Source organism: Phalangium opilio, unplaced genomic scaffold, assembly GCF_054372755.1.
Source record: "Phalangium opilio isolate 3A_F unplaced genomic scaffold, DU_Popi_V2 ptg001662l_1, whole genome shotgun sequence".
Taxonomy (NCBI): domain Eukaryota; kingdom Metazoa; phylum Arthropoda; class Arachnida; order Opiliones; family Phalangiidae; genus Phalangium; species Phalangium opilio.
Window position 1 is genome coordinate 155,437 of NW_028324260.1, and position 18,547 is coordinate 173,983.

Below are 18,547 nucleotides of genomic sequence, written 5' to 3' on the forward strand. Positions count from 1 at the left end.
GTGTTTTTAATTAATTTAGGCGTTCAAAATTACATCTCTTCGAGTTACTTTTATAAAACATATCGTGTCAGAAGTGGGCTTCGAACCCACGCCCTCATACGAGGGCCAGAATACACAGATTCACATCGTGAACGAAGGAAACTAAGCCCCTTGAGTCTAGCGCCTAAGACGGCTCGGCCATACTGACGTGGTTTTAAGCAATTTAGACGTTTAAAATTACATCTCTTCGAGTTATTTTCATAAACAATATCGTGTCAGAAGTGGCATTCGAACCCACGCCCTCATACGTGGACCAGAATACACAGATTCACATCGTGAACGAAGGAAGCTAAGCCCCTTGAGTCTGGCGCCTTAGACCGCTCGGCCATCCTGACGTGGTTTTAATTAATTTAGGCGTTCAAAATTACATCTCTTCGAGTTACTTTTATAAAACATATCGTGTCAGAAGTGGGACTCGAACCCACGCCCTCATACGAGGACCTGAATACACAGATTCACATCGTGAACGAAGGAAACTAAGCCCCTTGAGTCTAGCGCCTAAGACGGCTCGGCCATCCTGACGTGGTTTTAAGTAATTTAGACGTTTAAAATTACATCTCTTCGAGTTATTTTCATAAAAAATATCGTGTCAGAAGTGTGATTCGAACCCACGCCCTCATACTAGGACCAGAATACACAGATTCATATCGTGAACGAAGGAAGCTAAGCCCCTTGAGTCTCGCGCCTTAGACCGCTCGGCCATCCTGACGTGGTTCTGTGTAATTTGGACGTTTTAAAATTATATCTCATCCAGTTATTTTCTTAAAACATATCGTGTCAGAAGTGTGATTCGAACCCACGCCCTCATACTAGGACCAGAATACACAGATTCACATCGTGAACGAAGGAAGCTAAGCCCCTTGAGTCTGGCGCCTTTGACCGCTCGGCCATCCTGACGTGGTTTTAATTAATTTAGGCGTTCAAAATTACATCTCTTCGAGTTACTTTTATAAAACATATCGTGTCAGAAGTGGGATTCGAACCCACGCCCTCATACGAGGGCCAGAATACACAGATTCACATCGTGAACTGTTATGTTTAATTGTTGTAGGTTAATCAATAGACATAGTTTAGAACAATAATGAATTTTAATACTGAGGAACAGATTATTTTGATACCCTACTCTTTGTAACCGCCTAGCTAGAATGCCGTTCTCCCTCCCTAGCTTTATTATACCTGACCACCGTAAAGTGGCGCCCCCTACATACAAAATTCCACACTACAAATATCATACATATATAACAATACCTTTTCCATAAAAGATTTTAGTTCATGCACAGTTAATTATTAATCGGCTAAAGTATACATGTCCATTTATTTGTCAATTAGCGTTCATTGCACGTAGTCATTTAGTCTCTCGGGTGGCTTTCTTGATCTTCTCGGTCTGGATGTTGCCGGAACTACTTCTTTCGGAATTGTTTCCGCTATCTCTGGTGTGGAAACCTTTGGCGTTGTGTCATCTAGTTGTATGGGAACATCCTGTTGAACCTGAATAGGAACTTCTTGTTGAGTAGGAATTTCAGCTTCTTGTACTTCCGGTTGAGGTAGGTTATGAGCTTCCGGTTGTGGTAAGTTAGGAACTTCTTGTTGATTTGGTTGGATAATTTCCGGGTGCTGAGTTACTATTTGACTCCTGGAAGTGAAATGTCCAACCTTTGGAATTTGTGCTGGTTTAGATTGTACCATTTCCGCTTCTAATCGAGACCGTATTTGGTTTATATGCCGTCGAAGCGCTCCTTTTTGTGTCTCCACCTGGAACAGCATGCGTCCCACTCGAGACGTAATTTTTCCATCAATCCATTTGTTACCTGTGCCGAAGTTTCGTACAGACACAGCGTCACCCTTGCCGTAAGAGTCGGAGTTTTGTGTACTTGCTCTATCCTTGGGTGTGGACTGCGTTCTATCGCCTCCCTTCTTTGTTGGACGAAATAGATCAAGGCGGGTCGTTATGTTTCTACCCAACATGATCTCGGCTGGTGATTTGCCCGAAACGTTTGGCGTTCGACGGTGGTTCATCAGAATCCTCTGAATCCTTTCTTCTAAGGTTCCGTTCTTGAAATTGTTCAAACCATCATTAATGGTACAAATTTCATCCGTGAATCCGCCGTTAATCTTCTTCAAGCTTGTTTTTACGGTTCTGACTGTTCTCTCGGCCTGTCCGTTTGATGCCGGATGGTACGGAGCTGTAGTCATGTGATTTATACCGTTATTGCTCGTGAATTCTTTGAATTCTTTACTTGAAAAACAAGTCCCATTATCGGTCACGAGCGTGGACATCACTCCGTATCTTGCAATGTGGGGACGAAGAGCTTGCGTTACCGACCATCTTTGAACTCGAAATAGACCTTCTTTGAACTCGAAATAGACCTTCTTTGAACTCGAAATAGACCTTCTTTGAACTCGAAATAGACCTTCTTTGAACTCGAAATAGACCTTCTTTGAACTCGAAATAGACCTTCTTTGAACTCGAAATAGACCTTCTTTGAACTCGAAATAGACCTTCTTTGAACTCGAAATAGACCTTCTTTGAACTCGAAATAGACCTTCTTTGAACTCGAAATAGACCTTCTTTGAACTCGAAATAGACCTTCTTTGAACGCGAAATAGACCTTCTTTGAACGCGAAATAGACCTTCTTTGAACGCGAAATAGGCCTTCTTTGAACTCGAAATAGACCTTCTTTGAACGCGAAATAGACCTTCTTTGAACGCGAAATAGACCTTCTTTGAACGCGAAATAGGCCTTCTTTGAACTCGAAATAGGCCATCTTTGAACGCGTAATAGACCATCTTTGAACGCGTAATAAACCATCTTTGAACGCTAAGACGATCTTTTCGATCTCCTAACAGACTATTTGAATGCAAAGCTGACTATATTTCAATCCCAAACAACTTTATTTTTAAGAAAAGCAGACCATCAATGAAGAACTAACCTATATTTCAACTCAACTGATTAAACACATTTTTGACACCGTTAGATATTTTTTCAGTGCCAATTTTAAAAATTATTTTTTGGAAATACTCCATTGTTTTTTGGAGTTGAGTCGGATACTGTAGTTGGAAAGCGTAAAATCCACTAATCAATGAAGTTACGGCGTCAGGTATCGTTTTCACATCGAATTGCACTCCTTCTATTTGAACATAGACGGGAGCAGTAAAATAGTCATGGTTGGAGAAGACCATTATGGGAGTGGACGATTTCGGAGTCTATAAATCAAGTTTAGTTAAAATTTAAACTGTTAAAAAGTTTATCGTGTTTTCCGCACAAATATTATCCTACCGTTGATGTTAAATAATAGTCCAGCGACTCCCCGAAAAGGCATGGAAATATCAACAGACTAGCATTCAAATTCAAACCTAAAACAAACAAGCAAGCTGTAGTTTCTAAATATAATTCGGTATAAATAATTACCATTCAACGATTCTTCGGAGCAAACTTCCCCCTTTTCCTTGAGTAATTTAAGAATGGGTTTAGCATTCTTTTTACTTCTGCCTAGCTCTAAAATACGCTTTGAAACTGGTTCTATGTAGTGAACTAAAACTTTTTCCGCCGATGGTCGGATGTTTTGCAACATGCTGAACTCTTTGATTAGCTGAAAAATATGAACTAAATTGGTTCAATGTGCCTAAAAAAAGTCACTAGGGAAATTTTTGATTAAGAATTAAAATACTAGTATCAGACGTCCCTTAACTAGGAAGTAAACATTTGTAATAGCACGTATAAGTAAAAAATGTTATTTTGCTTTTACTCATCGAGTAGGGGATCGCTTTTTCCCCCTTCTAAGATGTATTTAATATCTCGAGTTTCTCTTTTCTATATATTGCATCACATGAGTGCAGCAGGACCTTACTGTACCTCAACCGTTGGGCCATCCCGAATATTACCTTAGCGAGCTAGAAAACATAATTTTCGAACTACATAAGCGGCTAACACACCCTCCAAACCACAACCACACCTAGCTAATATGTAAATTTTTTTACGTGACTTGTTTACATAAGAGAAGCCAAGACCGTAGGCCCGGACCAAACATTGGATACTTCCTTAATGTACTTTTGCTAGTATTAATCTAATCATGTCTTCTATCTTTTCGGGTACCTGGTTTGTTTTTGTCAAAACTGGAAATTTTGAAACAATTTCTTCCACACTAAGGTGATCAAATGCCATCTTCTGTCGATATGACGCCGTTCTTCGCATTTTTTCCTCTACAATGCTTTCATTGGGATGGGCTTTGTCTAGTTCTTTATTCATTACTTCCATATGAGCATCGATAGTGCCTTTATCTTCTGCCATACCAGCAACTAGCTGTATATTAATAAAGCGACAAGTAAAATTTCAAAACCTTCAGATGAATTGACCAAACACAGTAAAATCACTACACACCCCAGGGCAAATCCTTTTTGACCTTTTAAGGGAAGGTTCTACATTCTTATCTTTCGCTTCAGGGTTTTCAGGGTCTTTTTCTTCTTCAGTAAGTTTCCTTTTCCTGCTATGGATCGCTTTCATATCCCTTACACACTGCAAATCGTCCCGTTTTCGTCTTTCATGGCGGAACTTGGTATGCAAGGCCTCAGCCCATGTATCCTACAATAAATGCATTCGTTTTTCTACACGTCAATCAAAACATGCGTTATCTCAAATCTTTGAGAATCACCGTTTCTAAAATACAAAAATGTGGTCAAATACTCCAGCCATACTTACATATTGAGTTCCATATGGATTATCAAGTTTATCCCTCAGAAAAGGGTATTTGAGAACGAGCGCGCGCGCTACTCGTTGCCGCTCCTCTTTCGATACATAACTATTAAAAATTAGTCAAGTTGTTACCTTGTGAGCTTAATTTATTATAAGTTCACTCTTTGAAGAAGAGGGAGTGATTTATTGGTATGAATTCCGTTTTTGATAAAACTGTTATTATAAGTGAAAAAGGAGCGTCCAAAAAACCCAACGGCATTTCACGCTTCGCAAGTAGCTTCTACTTAATTAAAATATTATTTTGAAATTACTTTAAAGGTAATATATAGCAATTCAAAAATTGGGGGAAAATTTTAGATTATAATGTTAATTAGATTCTCTATTTTCCAACTTGAACCACTTCTATTTTCCTTTATCAGAGGTTAAAAATGGCAATTTTCGAAAATTAGAGCCAAAAGCGAGTGAAAATAAAAATTCCCCTATTTTCAAAGTTTGTTTGCTACCTAGAATGAGTACTAAATTTCACTTTCTTGACTCTATGGCTCTGAACCTGGGGTTTCGAAGAAGTAATTCAAACCTCGTAAAATTCTACTGGACCATTTTTATGATAAATATATAATGGCTTTAACTATATACTCACTACTTATTAAACTTGGTAATGTCTTCGTATAGTATTTTTATAATTTGGGGGCGATATGTTTGCCCAAAAATTCTTGGATCTCTATCATCGATTAACTTCACCACATCAGGCGGAAGACGCGGCACAACGTAGGGGTCAGGTATTTTATTTGTAGCGAGAGTTTTACTGCATGATGGTGTCTCTAGTTGTTCTGTTGCCGGGATAGAGATTTCCCTTTATTTCAAAAGTATTTGTTTGTTAGCGTTTTGGTATTACTAATTAATCAATTTATAACAGCGTAGCTATCTTATACCGTATGTCGATTTCTACGTCATTTGACAAAGCCTCGTTCAATGGAATTATTTTTATTTTTGACTTGTCCTCAGGTAAACCTTCTTTGAACTCCCAATCGATCCAATCGTTCCAGTCCTTGGCAAAAACTTGAACCAATCTAACTTTTTTATTGAAATTCTTTTCCATTTCGACAAAAAACTCTGCCTCCCCAGCATCAGCAGAAATCCTTAAAATCTTCTTTTTCTCTTCACAAGTAACGTGATAGGTGTATGGTTCCTTATCCATCTTACCGACAATATTTTCTGCTCAAATTGTAAGAACTTTAAGCAAACCATTTTATGCTTAACAAAGACTCAAAATTTGGCAAGAGACAACTGAATTTATTAAAACTGTACAATGCCTAAATATGACCCTCGCGTTATTTCCGTACAATTACTTTACGTAATCTTTAGAAATACGCTCAACGGAAAGATCACCGCCAAAATTTAATAAAATATGGCTGTTTTGTACTTTAAAATAGGTCGTACTTCTACTTTACTACCCTTTAATATCACATATTCTGTGACTAAATATTATTACGTTTTCGGAGCCATGCTGATACATTTGCAAAGCGCAGCTATCGATTTCCTGACCCGGCTCTATAATCAGCCATTCATTATACTCCTGGGCAACATAACAGTTATAATGTTCTAAATAATTTGCGCAACCGACAATGCGGCCACAAACGTGCCATTTTTCTAATACTTCAATTAGGTAGTAAATTCTTATAAATAAGGGCAAATCATTTTCATTTACAGTAACAGGAAGAATGTAGTTAGTTTTGTACGTGACATTTTTTACACGAATAGCCGAAGCAATCTGAGTGACGTTTGGTTCTAGTATATCTATGCTCAAAAATGAACTTAGTTCTTGTCGAAGCATCAAAGGCAAACTGCTGAACTTAAGACTAAGTGGTTTAACAAAATCATCGTTTTCTAATCCAGCGTCTCCACTTCTCTCGTAACACTGGAGTAATTGATGCCTTTTGGCAAGTGTTACGCAAATATTTCGGAAGTTGCAAGTGTTTCCAGCAACTTTCTTGAAGTATTGATGTTTCCCTTCAAAGCGCATGCACCACAATCTAATCAATGGGCCATATTTCAAAATTAAACTTGCGTAATGCGTCATAAAATGCATTTTTGGTGTAAATATTCCATGAGGTATTTCTTTCATAATACAATGAAAGTCTTTTATCCGTTCAAACAAATATGGCATCCACTTAGGGTCAATTAGTGGGGACGTAATTATTTCACTTATTTCAATCAGAGTTAAGAGCAATTTCCAATGTTCGTCCTCATTAGGAATAACGGAGCCAAACATTAAGGGGAAGAAGTATAGTAGGCATTTCATTTGGGCAGCTGTTCCAACAAGACGTCTTGAACTTCTAAGAACATCTTGAGAGATAGTAACACATTTATCCTTAACCATAAGTTCTCCGTAAGGAAAGTTTTCAATAGCAGAATTAATGTTTTTCAGAGTCTCCATATTTTCATTAATTATGTGATTTATGACAAGTTTAAGTACTAATGGCACAACTCCTTCGTAAAAATCGTGCATTATATCCGCAGGAAGGGACTCCGTTACCTCGAAATGAGGGAGAACTGAAAAAGGACACGGTCCTTTGACCCCATAGATTTTCTGATTATCAGGGTTCTCTAGAATAGCTTCTAAGTGGTACTTTTGGACCTCGGGATATCTAATTAGCATTTCATTCTCATCAAATGTTTCAGATATTTGCGATTTTGTAATCATGCAAAATCTACAAATTCGACCACTAGAAAATGATCGCTGAAATCCACCTAACTCGTGACTTGAAAGATTATCAGCTGATATCGTAGCTAAAGCCCCTTTGTAAACGCAATTACGTACAACGATTCCATTAGTCTGAAGGACCTCAAGGTCATCCAGAAGAGGTTTCAGTACTCTTTGATAACCGTATCGCTTAACATCTGTATATCTTACAACAAGAGCCAAGTTTATATTGCTTAACTTACTCCTAAACGCTGGATTTATATTTCCTACTACGAAATATATTAATGTAACTTTATGTTTACCTCTCTTAGCCCCTAAAGGATTAATTAATTCAACCTCATCTGCGTATAAATGCAGACGTAATGCTAAGCTGTCCTGACTAAAAATTGGATGATTCTTACATATTAAACCATCATCATAATCTCTTAAGTATTTGCTGGATTCTTTGGTTTTCGTTATTTCAAGCCAAATGTCATCATGAGACAACATATTTTGTAAAATTTTCAAAATAGGGACGTAACTGTACTTTTTTTTCTTAATTTTGCCATTAACTCTTTCGACACCAAGAATATAATCTATGGGCTCTACTAGATGCAAGTTGTCTCTACAGAATTTATGAAGATTGTACTCTGAATTTATGTGGTTAGTAATTGATTGAGACATAAACCTAGCTTCCGCCATCCGCTCAAGGTCTGATAGATTGTGAGGAAATTGACTATAGCAAGTATCGATGCAACTTTCAAGAATGTCTTTGAAACTGTTTGCAATGCTGTTTGCAACACTGATAGGTAAATTATGTTTCTCGCGAATTCCAAGTACAAAAAGCACCGCGTTTCTTTGAAGTTCACTGATACTTGTATTTTCACAAGTTTTGTCAGCTTCACTCGCATTGTCTATTTGTTCTACAACTTCCGATTCATTTTCTTGAAATATTTCATTTCCATCGTGAACAACACTACCTTTCTTTAAATGATGTCTATAAACATGAGTCCTAAGGGATTCGAACCTCAAAAACGACTTTTTGCAGTCGGGAAATGCACACCCAAACTTTCGATTAGGCTCGTGGGAATGTAGAGTTCTTATGTGTTTCATCCATGAAAGAGGTATGGGTCGTTTAACTCCACAAATGGAACAAGAATAAGGCATTTTCCAAAAATGATTGCCCACCACCTTACAAGTAAAAGTAAATAAGCCTGATTTTTAATACAATTTGCCATTTACTAACCATTATAGCTTCCTAACTTAATTTTTTAAAAGTAAAGTGCTTCGAAAAGTTTGAAATTGTTCCCTCTTTACCTACCAAAACCAAATGCAGATAATGGAAAGCATCCGATAATACTAAAACTTATTATTATTAGGCACATCGTTTGATGTACATCTAAGATTGGCTAGTAGTTTGACTTGGTCTAAAGATTTTGATGTTTTATGTATTCGTTCGTCCTAGGAGGATATAGGGGTGAAGGAGTCTTCGACTGCCCGTTTTCCCATTGAAACGCGCTTACAGATTATCGTCCGTTCTGGGAGATTCTTAGCCGCGCACCTTGTTCCGCGCTCATCGTCATCGGGCGTCGTTTGTTTTAATTTTTGTTAAAGGCGCTGCATTTTTTAGTGCTTTAACGGAACATTTATCATTATTTTATTTTTTATTAATACTAAATTATGGTTCTTAGATAAAACTGAAGTAAAGATAACGGTTTTTTTTACTCTTTGCCAACACCAAAAACTCTACTAGATAAGCGTTTAAGGTGGATTAAAGCCTGTGGGAGGGTCGAATTAACGCCCGATAAAATTAAAAAATATCTCTACATGTGCAGTGAACACGTAATATAGGCGGCGTTGCCTCAAAGGCCTAAGCTAGCATGAAAAACCCGCTATTTTTTGAATTTTTTTATATCCTCCTAGGTATAATCACTAAGACGTTCTGTTCTATTAGGGCGTGTGTGTAATCGTCTTAGTACCTTTAAAGGTGGAACGTCGAGGAGCTACTCACAAATCATTGGCGATTTTAAAGGGGATTGGGATGAAGTGTTAGTTAGTGATTCGGGTAATCGTCTTAGTACCTCTAAAGGTAGAACGTCGAGGGGCTACTCACTAATCATTGGCGATTTTAAAGGGGATTGGGATGAAGGGTTACTTAGAAATTCGGGTAATCGTCTTAGTAACTTTAAAGGTAGCACGTCGAGGGCTACTCACTATTCAATGGCAATTTTAAAAGGATTGGGATGAAGGGTTACTTAGGGGTTTTGGGTAACTTAGTGCCGTTAGCACTGCTAAAGGGGTTATTCACTCAATTTTTTGTACGCCTGTTAAGTACGGAACCCTTCTGGACCTAAGCCTATGTTAAAAGTTCATATGGGTAATTGCAGGTACAAGTCTATGTTGAAACCTAAATATTTCTGGACGTGTGATAATTATGAGTTCCGTGTGCGCAGGGAGAGAAAGGGAGATGCCGCGTGAATAGCGGGAGGTGTCTCTCTTTTGGGTGGGGGAAGTAAATTTCCCAGCCAACGGGGGTAGTATCGCCCGGGCCACCGCGAGCTCTACTGCGCAAAATCCAAATTTTTTATCTCATGTAGCAACTATTCGTGATGTCACTTCGTGCATGCTCAATGATCCACCGAATGACCCAGGGAGAGAGAGAGAGAACATAGTATTTCATACACCCGTTTTCGACCCCTTCCCGCTAGATACGAGTTCTGTTAGCATTAGGCGGCATCTCCCTTTCTCTCCCTGGTGTGCGTAATAATGTTTGCACCATTAAAGGTAACGCATCGAGTAAATACAAAAAATGGAGAAAATAATAAGAAATGAATTTAACATTACACTTGATTGTAAAATAACAAGTGCAAATCGCATATTGTTCCGTTTTAAATGTTCTAATTTGTTCCTTTTTAAATGTTCTAATTAAGTAGATAACGATGTGGCTAGTATTATGGCCCTGCCCTTGGATCACCCTATTTCAATGATTTTATCGATGCTCCCTCATGTAAACATGTTTTTATATTCTCTAAATGCTAAAAAAATATAAAACTAAAATCAACTTACTTCTTTATCCCGATAAATTACACACCAAATATAATTTTATGGTTTTTCATTTATTTTAATTTCCTAGAAATACAAAATATTTGTTAGGTGATATGCGACGTCAAGAGGGGGATATGAGAAAATAACTAAGACAAATCATTTTATCGTATCGGAGTAATAAATAACAAGACTGCACAAAATGAAATATTCTAAGAGAGCGGCATAGTATAAAAAATATATAAAATAATAATGCGGGTCTTTTTCTTAAAAATTAAAAATATATCTAATAAACTTACCAGTGATGGAAATAAACGTTGACCAAAGCCTGAGGAGTGCTTAGTGGTTTCTTCAGCAGAAAAATTGAAAATGGTGCCTCCGGGATATCTAGGCCCATGCATGTAGCGAAGCAAGAATATTTTTTTTAACAAATTTAGTTCGCCGTGTTTTCCCGCTTGGGGCGCTTTCAGCACCGTAAAATAAACAAGTTCAGCCTCATGACCCCGTCGACTGCTACAATATTAGGGCAAGGTATAGACGTAGAGCGGTGAAGCCGAGGTCGCGGATAGTTAAAAATTGATTTTGAAAATTTCCGAAGACCTTTATTAAACAATCATTCCAAAGAAGTAAAGGATAAAAATGTTAAGGTTAAAAAAATGAAAGGTTTTGAAGGAGTAAAAAGTCCTCTAATGGTATGTGAAAACTTAGCAACTTCAAGAAGTTTTGCTTTACTAAAAAAACAACGATGTTAAAATCTCATAATTACTTTTTTGTCCATACAATCTAACCAATAGATTCAATTAAAAGTGAATAGCCCTAAAAAATTACGTTAATTTAAAGGTGAAACCTTTCTCTTTCATAAAAGTTTTATAATTAGCCCCTAAAATGTCATCGATAATTTATGGAAGACCCCGGTCGCAACGGCCATTAAAGCGCCACCTCGTACACACAAAGGGTAAAAATATTTCCTCTATAAAACTGGATATTTCCCCATGTAAAAATCGACATGCATGGGCCTAGATATCCCGGAGGCTCCGTTTTGGAGGGTTCTCTTTGTAATGGCATTCGTATAACGCGAAAGAATTTATTCATACTATGACTCTGCCAGGGCAGGACCCGCGGGGAGATGCTATCTTGCCGTTGGGGGCCTAAAGAAGCGGTCACGTGTCACACCCGTTTTCTTCGGTCCAGGTTATTTTTAAAATAGTTTGACTATTTATTTAACCTCCCACACCGTCCACTGAAATTTTCCACCCGAATTTCCTGGAATTTGCTCAACCACCTTATAGACTATTTCGATGGTAAATAGGGTTTGTCAACTGTTAGGGTCGCGACATACACACTCTTGTGCCCTTTCCTAAGTTATACCCAATAAGATCAGGTCGGATGTTGAAGCTAGGAGGATATAGGTGTGAAGGAGTCTTCGACTGCCCGTTCGTAGAGCTCAGGTTTCGGCCTCTCCGATGGGAGATTCGTGCAGGCGCACCTAGTTACATTGGTTACGCGCATCAAGTGACCACGCAAATCCAATTCAAAAAAATAGCGGGTTTTTCATGCTAGCTTAGGCCTTTGAGGCAACGCCGCCTATATTACGTGTTCACTGCACATGTAGAGATATTTTTTAATTTTATCGGGCGTTAATTCGACCCTCCCACAGGCTTTAATCCACCTTAAACGCTTATCTAGTAGAGTTTTTGGTGTTGGCAAAGAGTAAAAAAAAACCGTTACCTTTACTTCAGTTTTATCTAAGAACCATAATTTAGTATTAATAAAAAATAAAATAATGATAAATGTTCCGTTAAAGCACTAAAAAATGCAGCGCCTTTAACAAAAATTAAAACAAACGACGCCCGATGACGATGAGCGCGGAACAAGGTGCGCGGCTAAGAATCTCCCAGAACGGACGATAATCTGTAAGCGCGTTTCAATGGGAAAACGGGCAGTCGAAGACTCCTTCACCCCTATATCCTCCTAGCATCAATTATTGAAGAGTGGAGGTCAAAGCTGTTTTCACGTTTTTGTCATGTTGTTAGAGTAAAAAAGTATATCAACTCTTTAGATGAAATTTAAATGCTTTTAACGAATGTATTTCATTTTTTTTTCTGAGACTCTAATCCAAATCCAATTTTCCTGACTGTAAATGGTTTTCCATTAACAATCAGGGAAATGGTTCCGACTCTTCCGAGTGAGCCAAAGAAACGAGGACAAAATTGCCTAACAATTTTCAAAGATGTTTCTATAATATTCCTTGGAAAATTACATAATATAGAAATATATATTATAGCTACACCAGTACACCTCAGGATCAATCAGAAATTTATACTTTTCGGCGTGAAAGTTTGACGTTCATGTTTCGCGATCGAGTGCCGCTAAGAGAATATGTTTTCTCTCTATCTGCTCATAATTCAAAAACAAATATAACAATAGTTTCATTCTCTTAGGTTGAACTTTTGATCTTAAGTTACGCAATAACGTTTTAAATGTAAAATGGCTTTAAACCTGCATAACAAGAAACAATTACAAGTTAACTAAGCTTTCAAAATTTAGATGTTGGGTTTTTACGTCAAGCACGTTAAAAAATATCTATTAATCCTTATTTTATCTATGAATTTGAATTTCTGGGGAATTAGCGAGTTGTATAATCTGTCCCTCATTGGTCAGGTGTGTCCAAATTCGGAATGTAATTACATGAGCTGTGCCACTTTGTTCAAAAACGTGCAGACTTTGCGAACCTAAAGATTTGGTCTTAAGTGTGCAAATATGCCAAATATGTTCAAAATTGGTATATGATTCGTGATCAGAGAAACTTTGGGATAAAAAGTGCAGGGTTGGCTTGTTTTGTGATAAGAACATAATTGGCCTTGAGTGTGTAAATATGGCAAGTAGTATAAACTGTGCCGTTTTGACCAAGTATGTGCAAATGTGGCATTTAACGGTAAAATCTGTGCTACTTTGATCGGAAACGTGCAAACTTGGCAACATTATGATACGTACACAATTGGCCGATAGTGTTCAAATATGACAAATCATAATACCTGTGCAATTTTGAACAAGTATGTGCAAATGTGGCATTTAACGGTTTAATCTGTGCTACTTTGATCGGAAACGTGCAAACTTGGCAGACATTATGATACGTACACAATTGGCCGATAGTGTTCAAATATGACCAATCATAATATCTGTGCAATTTTGAACAAGTATGTGCAAATGTGGCATTTAACGGTATAATCTGTGCTACTTTGATCGGAAACGTGCAAACTTGGTAGACATTATGATACGTACACAATTGGTCGATAGTGTTCAAATATGACAAATCATAATATCTGTGCAATTTTGACCAAAGTTGTGCAAACTTGGAAGGTCATCATGTGATCTGTGCAGCTTTGGTCTGAAGCGTGCAATCTTGGCAAAGATTTTCACACTTTGAGCAACTTTGGTCAAAAGGGTGCAAATATGGCACGTTTTTTTTTAATTGTGCAGCTTTGGATGGTAATGTGCAAACTTGGTTGTCTCGAGGTCGATTTTTCCTAAGAGTGTAGCAGTCAATTTGCTGGCTTGAGGGTGAATTCCCTTGGCATCCAAAACATGTCCGAGAAATTCCACAGACTCTTGGAGAAAACAGCATTTTTCTTTTCTCAACTTTAGGCCATTTGTTTGAAGAATTCGGAGTACTTGGTTAATCAGTTGTAAGAGTTCGGCCTCTGTACTTCCTCCCAACAGAATATCATCTTGGAACGTCGATACTCCATGCATATTGCGAAATAAGGTTTCAATATGGAGTTGAAAAAGGGCCGATGCCGAAGCAATACCGAATGGTAACCTCGTGTACCTGTATAAACCCATTGTGGTGTTTATAACGGTGATATTCCTTGAATCTTCATCTAGAACGATCTGATTGTAGGCATCCTTTAAATCGATTCTGGCGAAAAACTTGCAGCCTGCCAACGTAGCAAATATATCTTCCGCCTTTGGCAGAGGGTATTGTGCTGTGTCAATGGCGGGATTAGCGGTTGTCTTGAAGTCACCGCAAATACGAATCTTTTGTTCTTCTCCTGGTTTTCTCGGTTTCATGACCGTAACTATTGGAGAGGCGTATGGCGAGTGATCTATCCGCTCTATTATCCCTAAGGATTCCAATCTTCTAATTTCCTTTTCGACGATTTCCTTCATGGCGTATGGAACGGAGCGGGCTTTACAAAATTTAGGTACAAGACCATCTTTGATAGCTAGTTTTACTCTTACGTCCTTCAATTCTCCCAATCCGGCCGAAAATAAGTCTTCAAAGTCGTGAAGCATGTCGTTTAACTTCGTGGTTAACGATGATTGGTTCTGTGGGACCGAAACCTTGTTGACGATTTGCTCATTCTCTCTTACGGAAGGCAGTATGTCAAGTTTCGAATATATCCATGTTCTACCACATAGACTGTCCTGTGTTCCTCGGATGACTAACAGTGGTAATAATTCTTCCCGTCCATTATAGTGAGCATGAACCTGGGACTTGCCCATGATGTCCAGCTGATCTCCAGTGACAGAGCGTAATGTCTTAGAGAAAGGCTCCAACGTTGACCTATTCGGAATCCGATTATATGTTCCCTCAGATATCAGCGTGTGGCCTGATCCAGAATCAACTTCCAATGAAAATTCTTTTCCATTTAATTTACATATTATCAACTCGGGCGGAGGTGCATCGTCCTCGCCAGTCGTTTGTTGGATGTCAGTCACCTGATGAACTGGATATTCTACAATCTCTACAGTATCCTCATCTTCGTGGATGTGGTTAGTGCGGTTATTTTTCCGCCTGTATGTATGACGTGACTTGTTAGTTGACTCTTCTTTGCGACCATTTGTTGATGGGGTTCTACATGCAGGTGCAATGTGACCTTTTTTATCGCAAGTGTGACAGATGGCGTCTATAAAAGGACAGTTTGAAGCGGCATGTCCCGTACGCTTGCATCTGGTACATTCTGTTTGGTTTGGTTGACCTTGCCCATTTGATTTTTGGGGCAGAATTTGTTTGGTAGGATGCGCCTGTTTCTTCTTATTGTAAGATTGAACTGAGTTTACTTGAGAACCCATCTGCTCTGATTGAGTGTGTTGTCTCATTTGCTGCGCGTTTTCCTTAGCCGTTTCTATTTTCTGCACGAGAGCTATAGCAACTTGTAATTTAATGTCATCGTCTTCTTCTGATAAACGATGCTGCATTTCATCATCATTGATGCCGCAAACTAGTTGATGCATGATCATTTCTTCTAGATGCTTTCCAAAACCGCAATGTACGGATAAACGTTTCAGCTCGGCTACATATTCCGCGATGGTTTCACCGTCTTTGCGATATCGCCTGTTGAACTTCAAACGTTCTACGATCCGTGATGGTTTTGGGTTGAAATGTGTGTTGAACAACGTTGCTAAGTCTGCGTAAGTAGTGGTCGTTACCGAGTCTGGATATACGAGACTGTTTAACAATGTTAACGTAGGTGCTGGTAATACAGTTAATAACACCGCCCTTTTATCGTCATCCGTAGTAGTTTTATTTATAATAAAATGGGCCTCAAGGCGTTGCTTGTATTGAGACCATGGCTCTACGTCCTGGTCGAAATCCGTTAATTTCCCCATCTTACTGTGACTCGGTTAGAATTTGCTTGATTCTGGCTTTGTTCGCCCACGCTTTATGGTCTAAGGCCAAGGCTTAATTTAGGGCGCTTTTCGTCCTCGTGGGGTGCGATGTATATGAAACGTATTCTTAACGATAGGAAAGTTGTATTTACTTTTCTGATCTTCGAAAACTGCTTCATCCCATCTCCGTCGCCATTGTTATGTTTAATTGTTGTAGGTTAATCAATAGACATAGTTTAGAACAATAATGAATTTTAATACTGAGGAACAGATTATTTTGATACCCTACTCCTTGTAACCGCCTAGCCAGAATGCCGTTCTCCCTCCCTAGCTTTATTATACCTGACCACCGTAAAGTGGCGCCCCCTACATACAAAATTCCACACTACAAATATCATACATATATAACATGAACGAAGGAAACTAAGCCCCTTGAGTCTAGCGCCTAAGACGGCTCGGCCATACTGACGTGGTTTTAAGTAATTTAGACGTTTAAAATTACATCTCTTCGAGTTATTTTCATAAACAATATCGTGTGAGAAGTGGGATTCGAACCCACGCCCTCATACGAGGACCAGAATACTCAGATTAACATCGTGAACGAAGGAAGCTAAGCCCCTTGAGTCTAGCGCCTAAGACCGCTCGGCCATCCTGACGTGGTTCTGTGTTATTTGGACGTTTTAAAATTATATCTCATCCTGTTACTTTCTTAAAACATATCGTGTCAGAAGTGTGATTCGAACCCACGCCCTCATACGAGGACCAGAATACACAGATTCACTACGTGAACGAAGGAAGCTAAGCCCCTTGAGTCTGGCGCCTTAGACCGCTCGGCCATCCTGACGTGGTTTTAATTAATTTAGGCGTTCAAAATTACATCTCTTCGAGTTACTTTTATAAAACATATCGTGTCAGAAGTGGGATTCGAACCCACGCCCTCATACGAGGGCCAGAATACACAGATTCACATCGTGAACGAAGGAAACTAAGCCCCTTGAGTCTAGCGCCTAAGACGGCTCGGCCATACTGACGTGGTTTTAAGTAATTTAGACGTTTAAAATTACATCTCTTCGAGTTATTTTCATAAACAATATCGTGTCAGAAGTGGGATTCGAACCCACGCCCTCATACTAGGACCAGAATACACAGATTTACATCGTGAACGAAGGAATCTAAGCCCTTAGAGTCTTGCGCCTTAGACCGCTCGGCCATCTAGACCGGGTTTTATGTAATTTGGACGTTTTAAAATTATATCTCATCCAGTCATTTTCTTAAAACATGTCGTGTCAGAAGTGGGATTCGAACCCACGCCCTCATACGAGGACCAGAATACACAGATTCACATCGTGAACGAAGGAAGCTAAGTGCCTTGCGTCTAGCGCCTAAGACCGCTCGGCCATCCTGACGTGGTTCTGTGTAATTTGGACGTTTTAAAATTATATCTTATCCAGTTATTTTCTTAAAACATATCGTGTCAGAAGTGGGATTCGAACCCACGCCCTCATACGAGGACCAGAATACACAGAATCACATCGTGAACGAAGCCCCTTGAGTCTGGCGCCCTAGACCGCTCGGACATCCTGACGTGGTTTTAATTAATTTAGGCGTTCAAAATCACATCTCTTCGAGTTACTTTTAAAAAACATATCGTGTCAGAAGTGGGATTCGAACCCACGCCCTCATACTAGGACCAGAATACACAGATTTACATCGTGAACGAAAGAAGCTAAGCCCCTTGAGTCTTGCGCCTTAGACCGCTCGGCCATCCTGCCGTGGTTCTGCGTAATTTGGACGTTTTAAAATTATATCTCATCCAGTTATTTTCTTAAAACATATCGTGTCAGAAGTGTGATTCGAACCCACGCCCTCATACGAGGACCAGAATACACAGATTCACATCGTGAACGAAGGAAGCTAAGCTCCTTGAGTCTGGCGCCTTAGACCGCTCGGCCATCCTGACGTGGTTTTAATTAATTTAGGCGTTCAAAATTACACCTCTTCGAGTTACTTTTATAAAACATATCGTGTCAGAAGTGGGATTCGAACCCACGCCCTCATACGAGTGCCAGAATACACAGATTCACATCGTGAACGAAGGAAACTAAGCCCCTTGAGTCTAGCGCCTAAGGCGGCTCGGCCATACTGACGTAGTTTTAAGTAATTTAGACGTTTAAAATTACATCTCTTCGAGTTACTTTTATAAAACATATCGTGTCAGAAGTGGAATTCGAACCCGCGCCCTCATACGAGGACCAGAATACACATATCGTGAACGAAGGAAGCTAAGCCCCTTGAGTCTGGCGCCTTAGACCGCTTTGCCATCCTGAGGTGGTTTTGTGTAATTCGGACGTTTTAAAATTACATCTCTACGAGTTACTTTTATAAAACATATCGTGTCAGAAGTGGGCTTCGAACCCACGCCCTCATACGTGGACCAGAATACACAGATTCACATCGTGAACGAAGGAAGCTAAGCCCC

The 18,547-nt window shown here is 39.1% G+C and overlaps 2 protein-coding genes across 2 annotated transcripts; both read right to left on the bottom strand.

Annotated features, from left to right (window-relative positions):
* Positions 1–2,808: 2,808 nt before the first annotated feature.
* Positions 2,809–10,985, bottom strand: LOC149582659 (uncharacterized). Its single transcript, XM_089864090.1, has 10 exons — positions 10,755–10,985; positions 10,480–10,542; positions 5,663–5,945; positions 5,371–5,583; positions 4,737–4,836; positions 4,419–4,619; positions 4,134–4,340; positions 3,450–3,630; positions 3,318–3,394; positions 2,809–3,244 (listed from the first exon to the last, which is right to left on the bottom strand). Exons 3-10 carry the CDS (start codon positions 5,926–5,928, stop codon positions 2,978–2,980), a joined length of 1,512 nt encoding a protein of 503 aa, XP_089720216.1. The 5' UTR covers positions 5,929–5,945; positions 10,480–10,542; positions 10,755–10,985; the 3' UTR covers positions 2,809–2,977.
* On the bottom strand, positions 6,181–8,580 carry LOC149582660 (uncharacterized). Its single transcript, XM_089864091.1, has one exon. The coding sequence runs from the start codon at positions 8,578–8,580 to the stop codon at positions 6,181–6,183; it is 2,400 nt and encodes a 799-aa protein (XP_089720217.1).
* Positions 10,986–18,547: the final 7,562 nt, after the last annotated feature.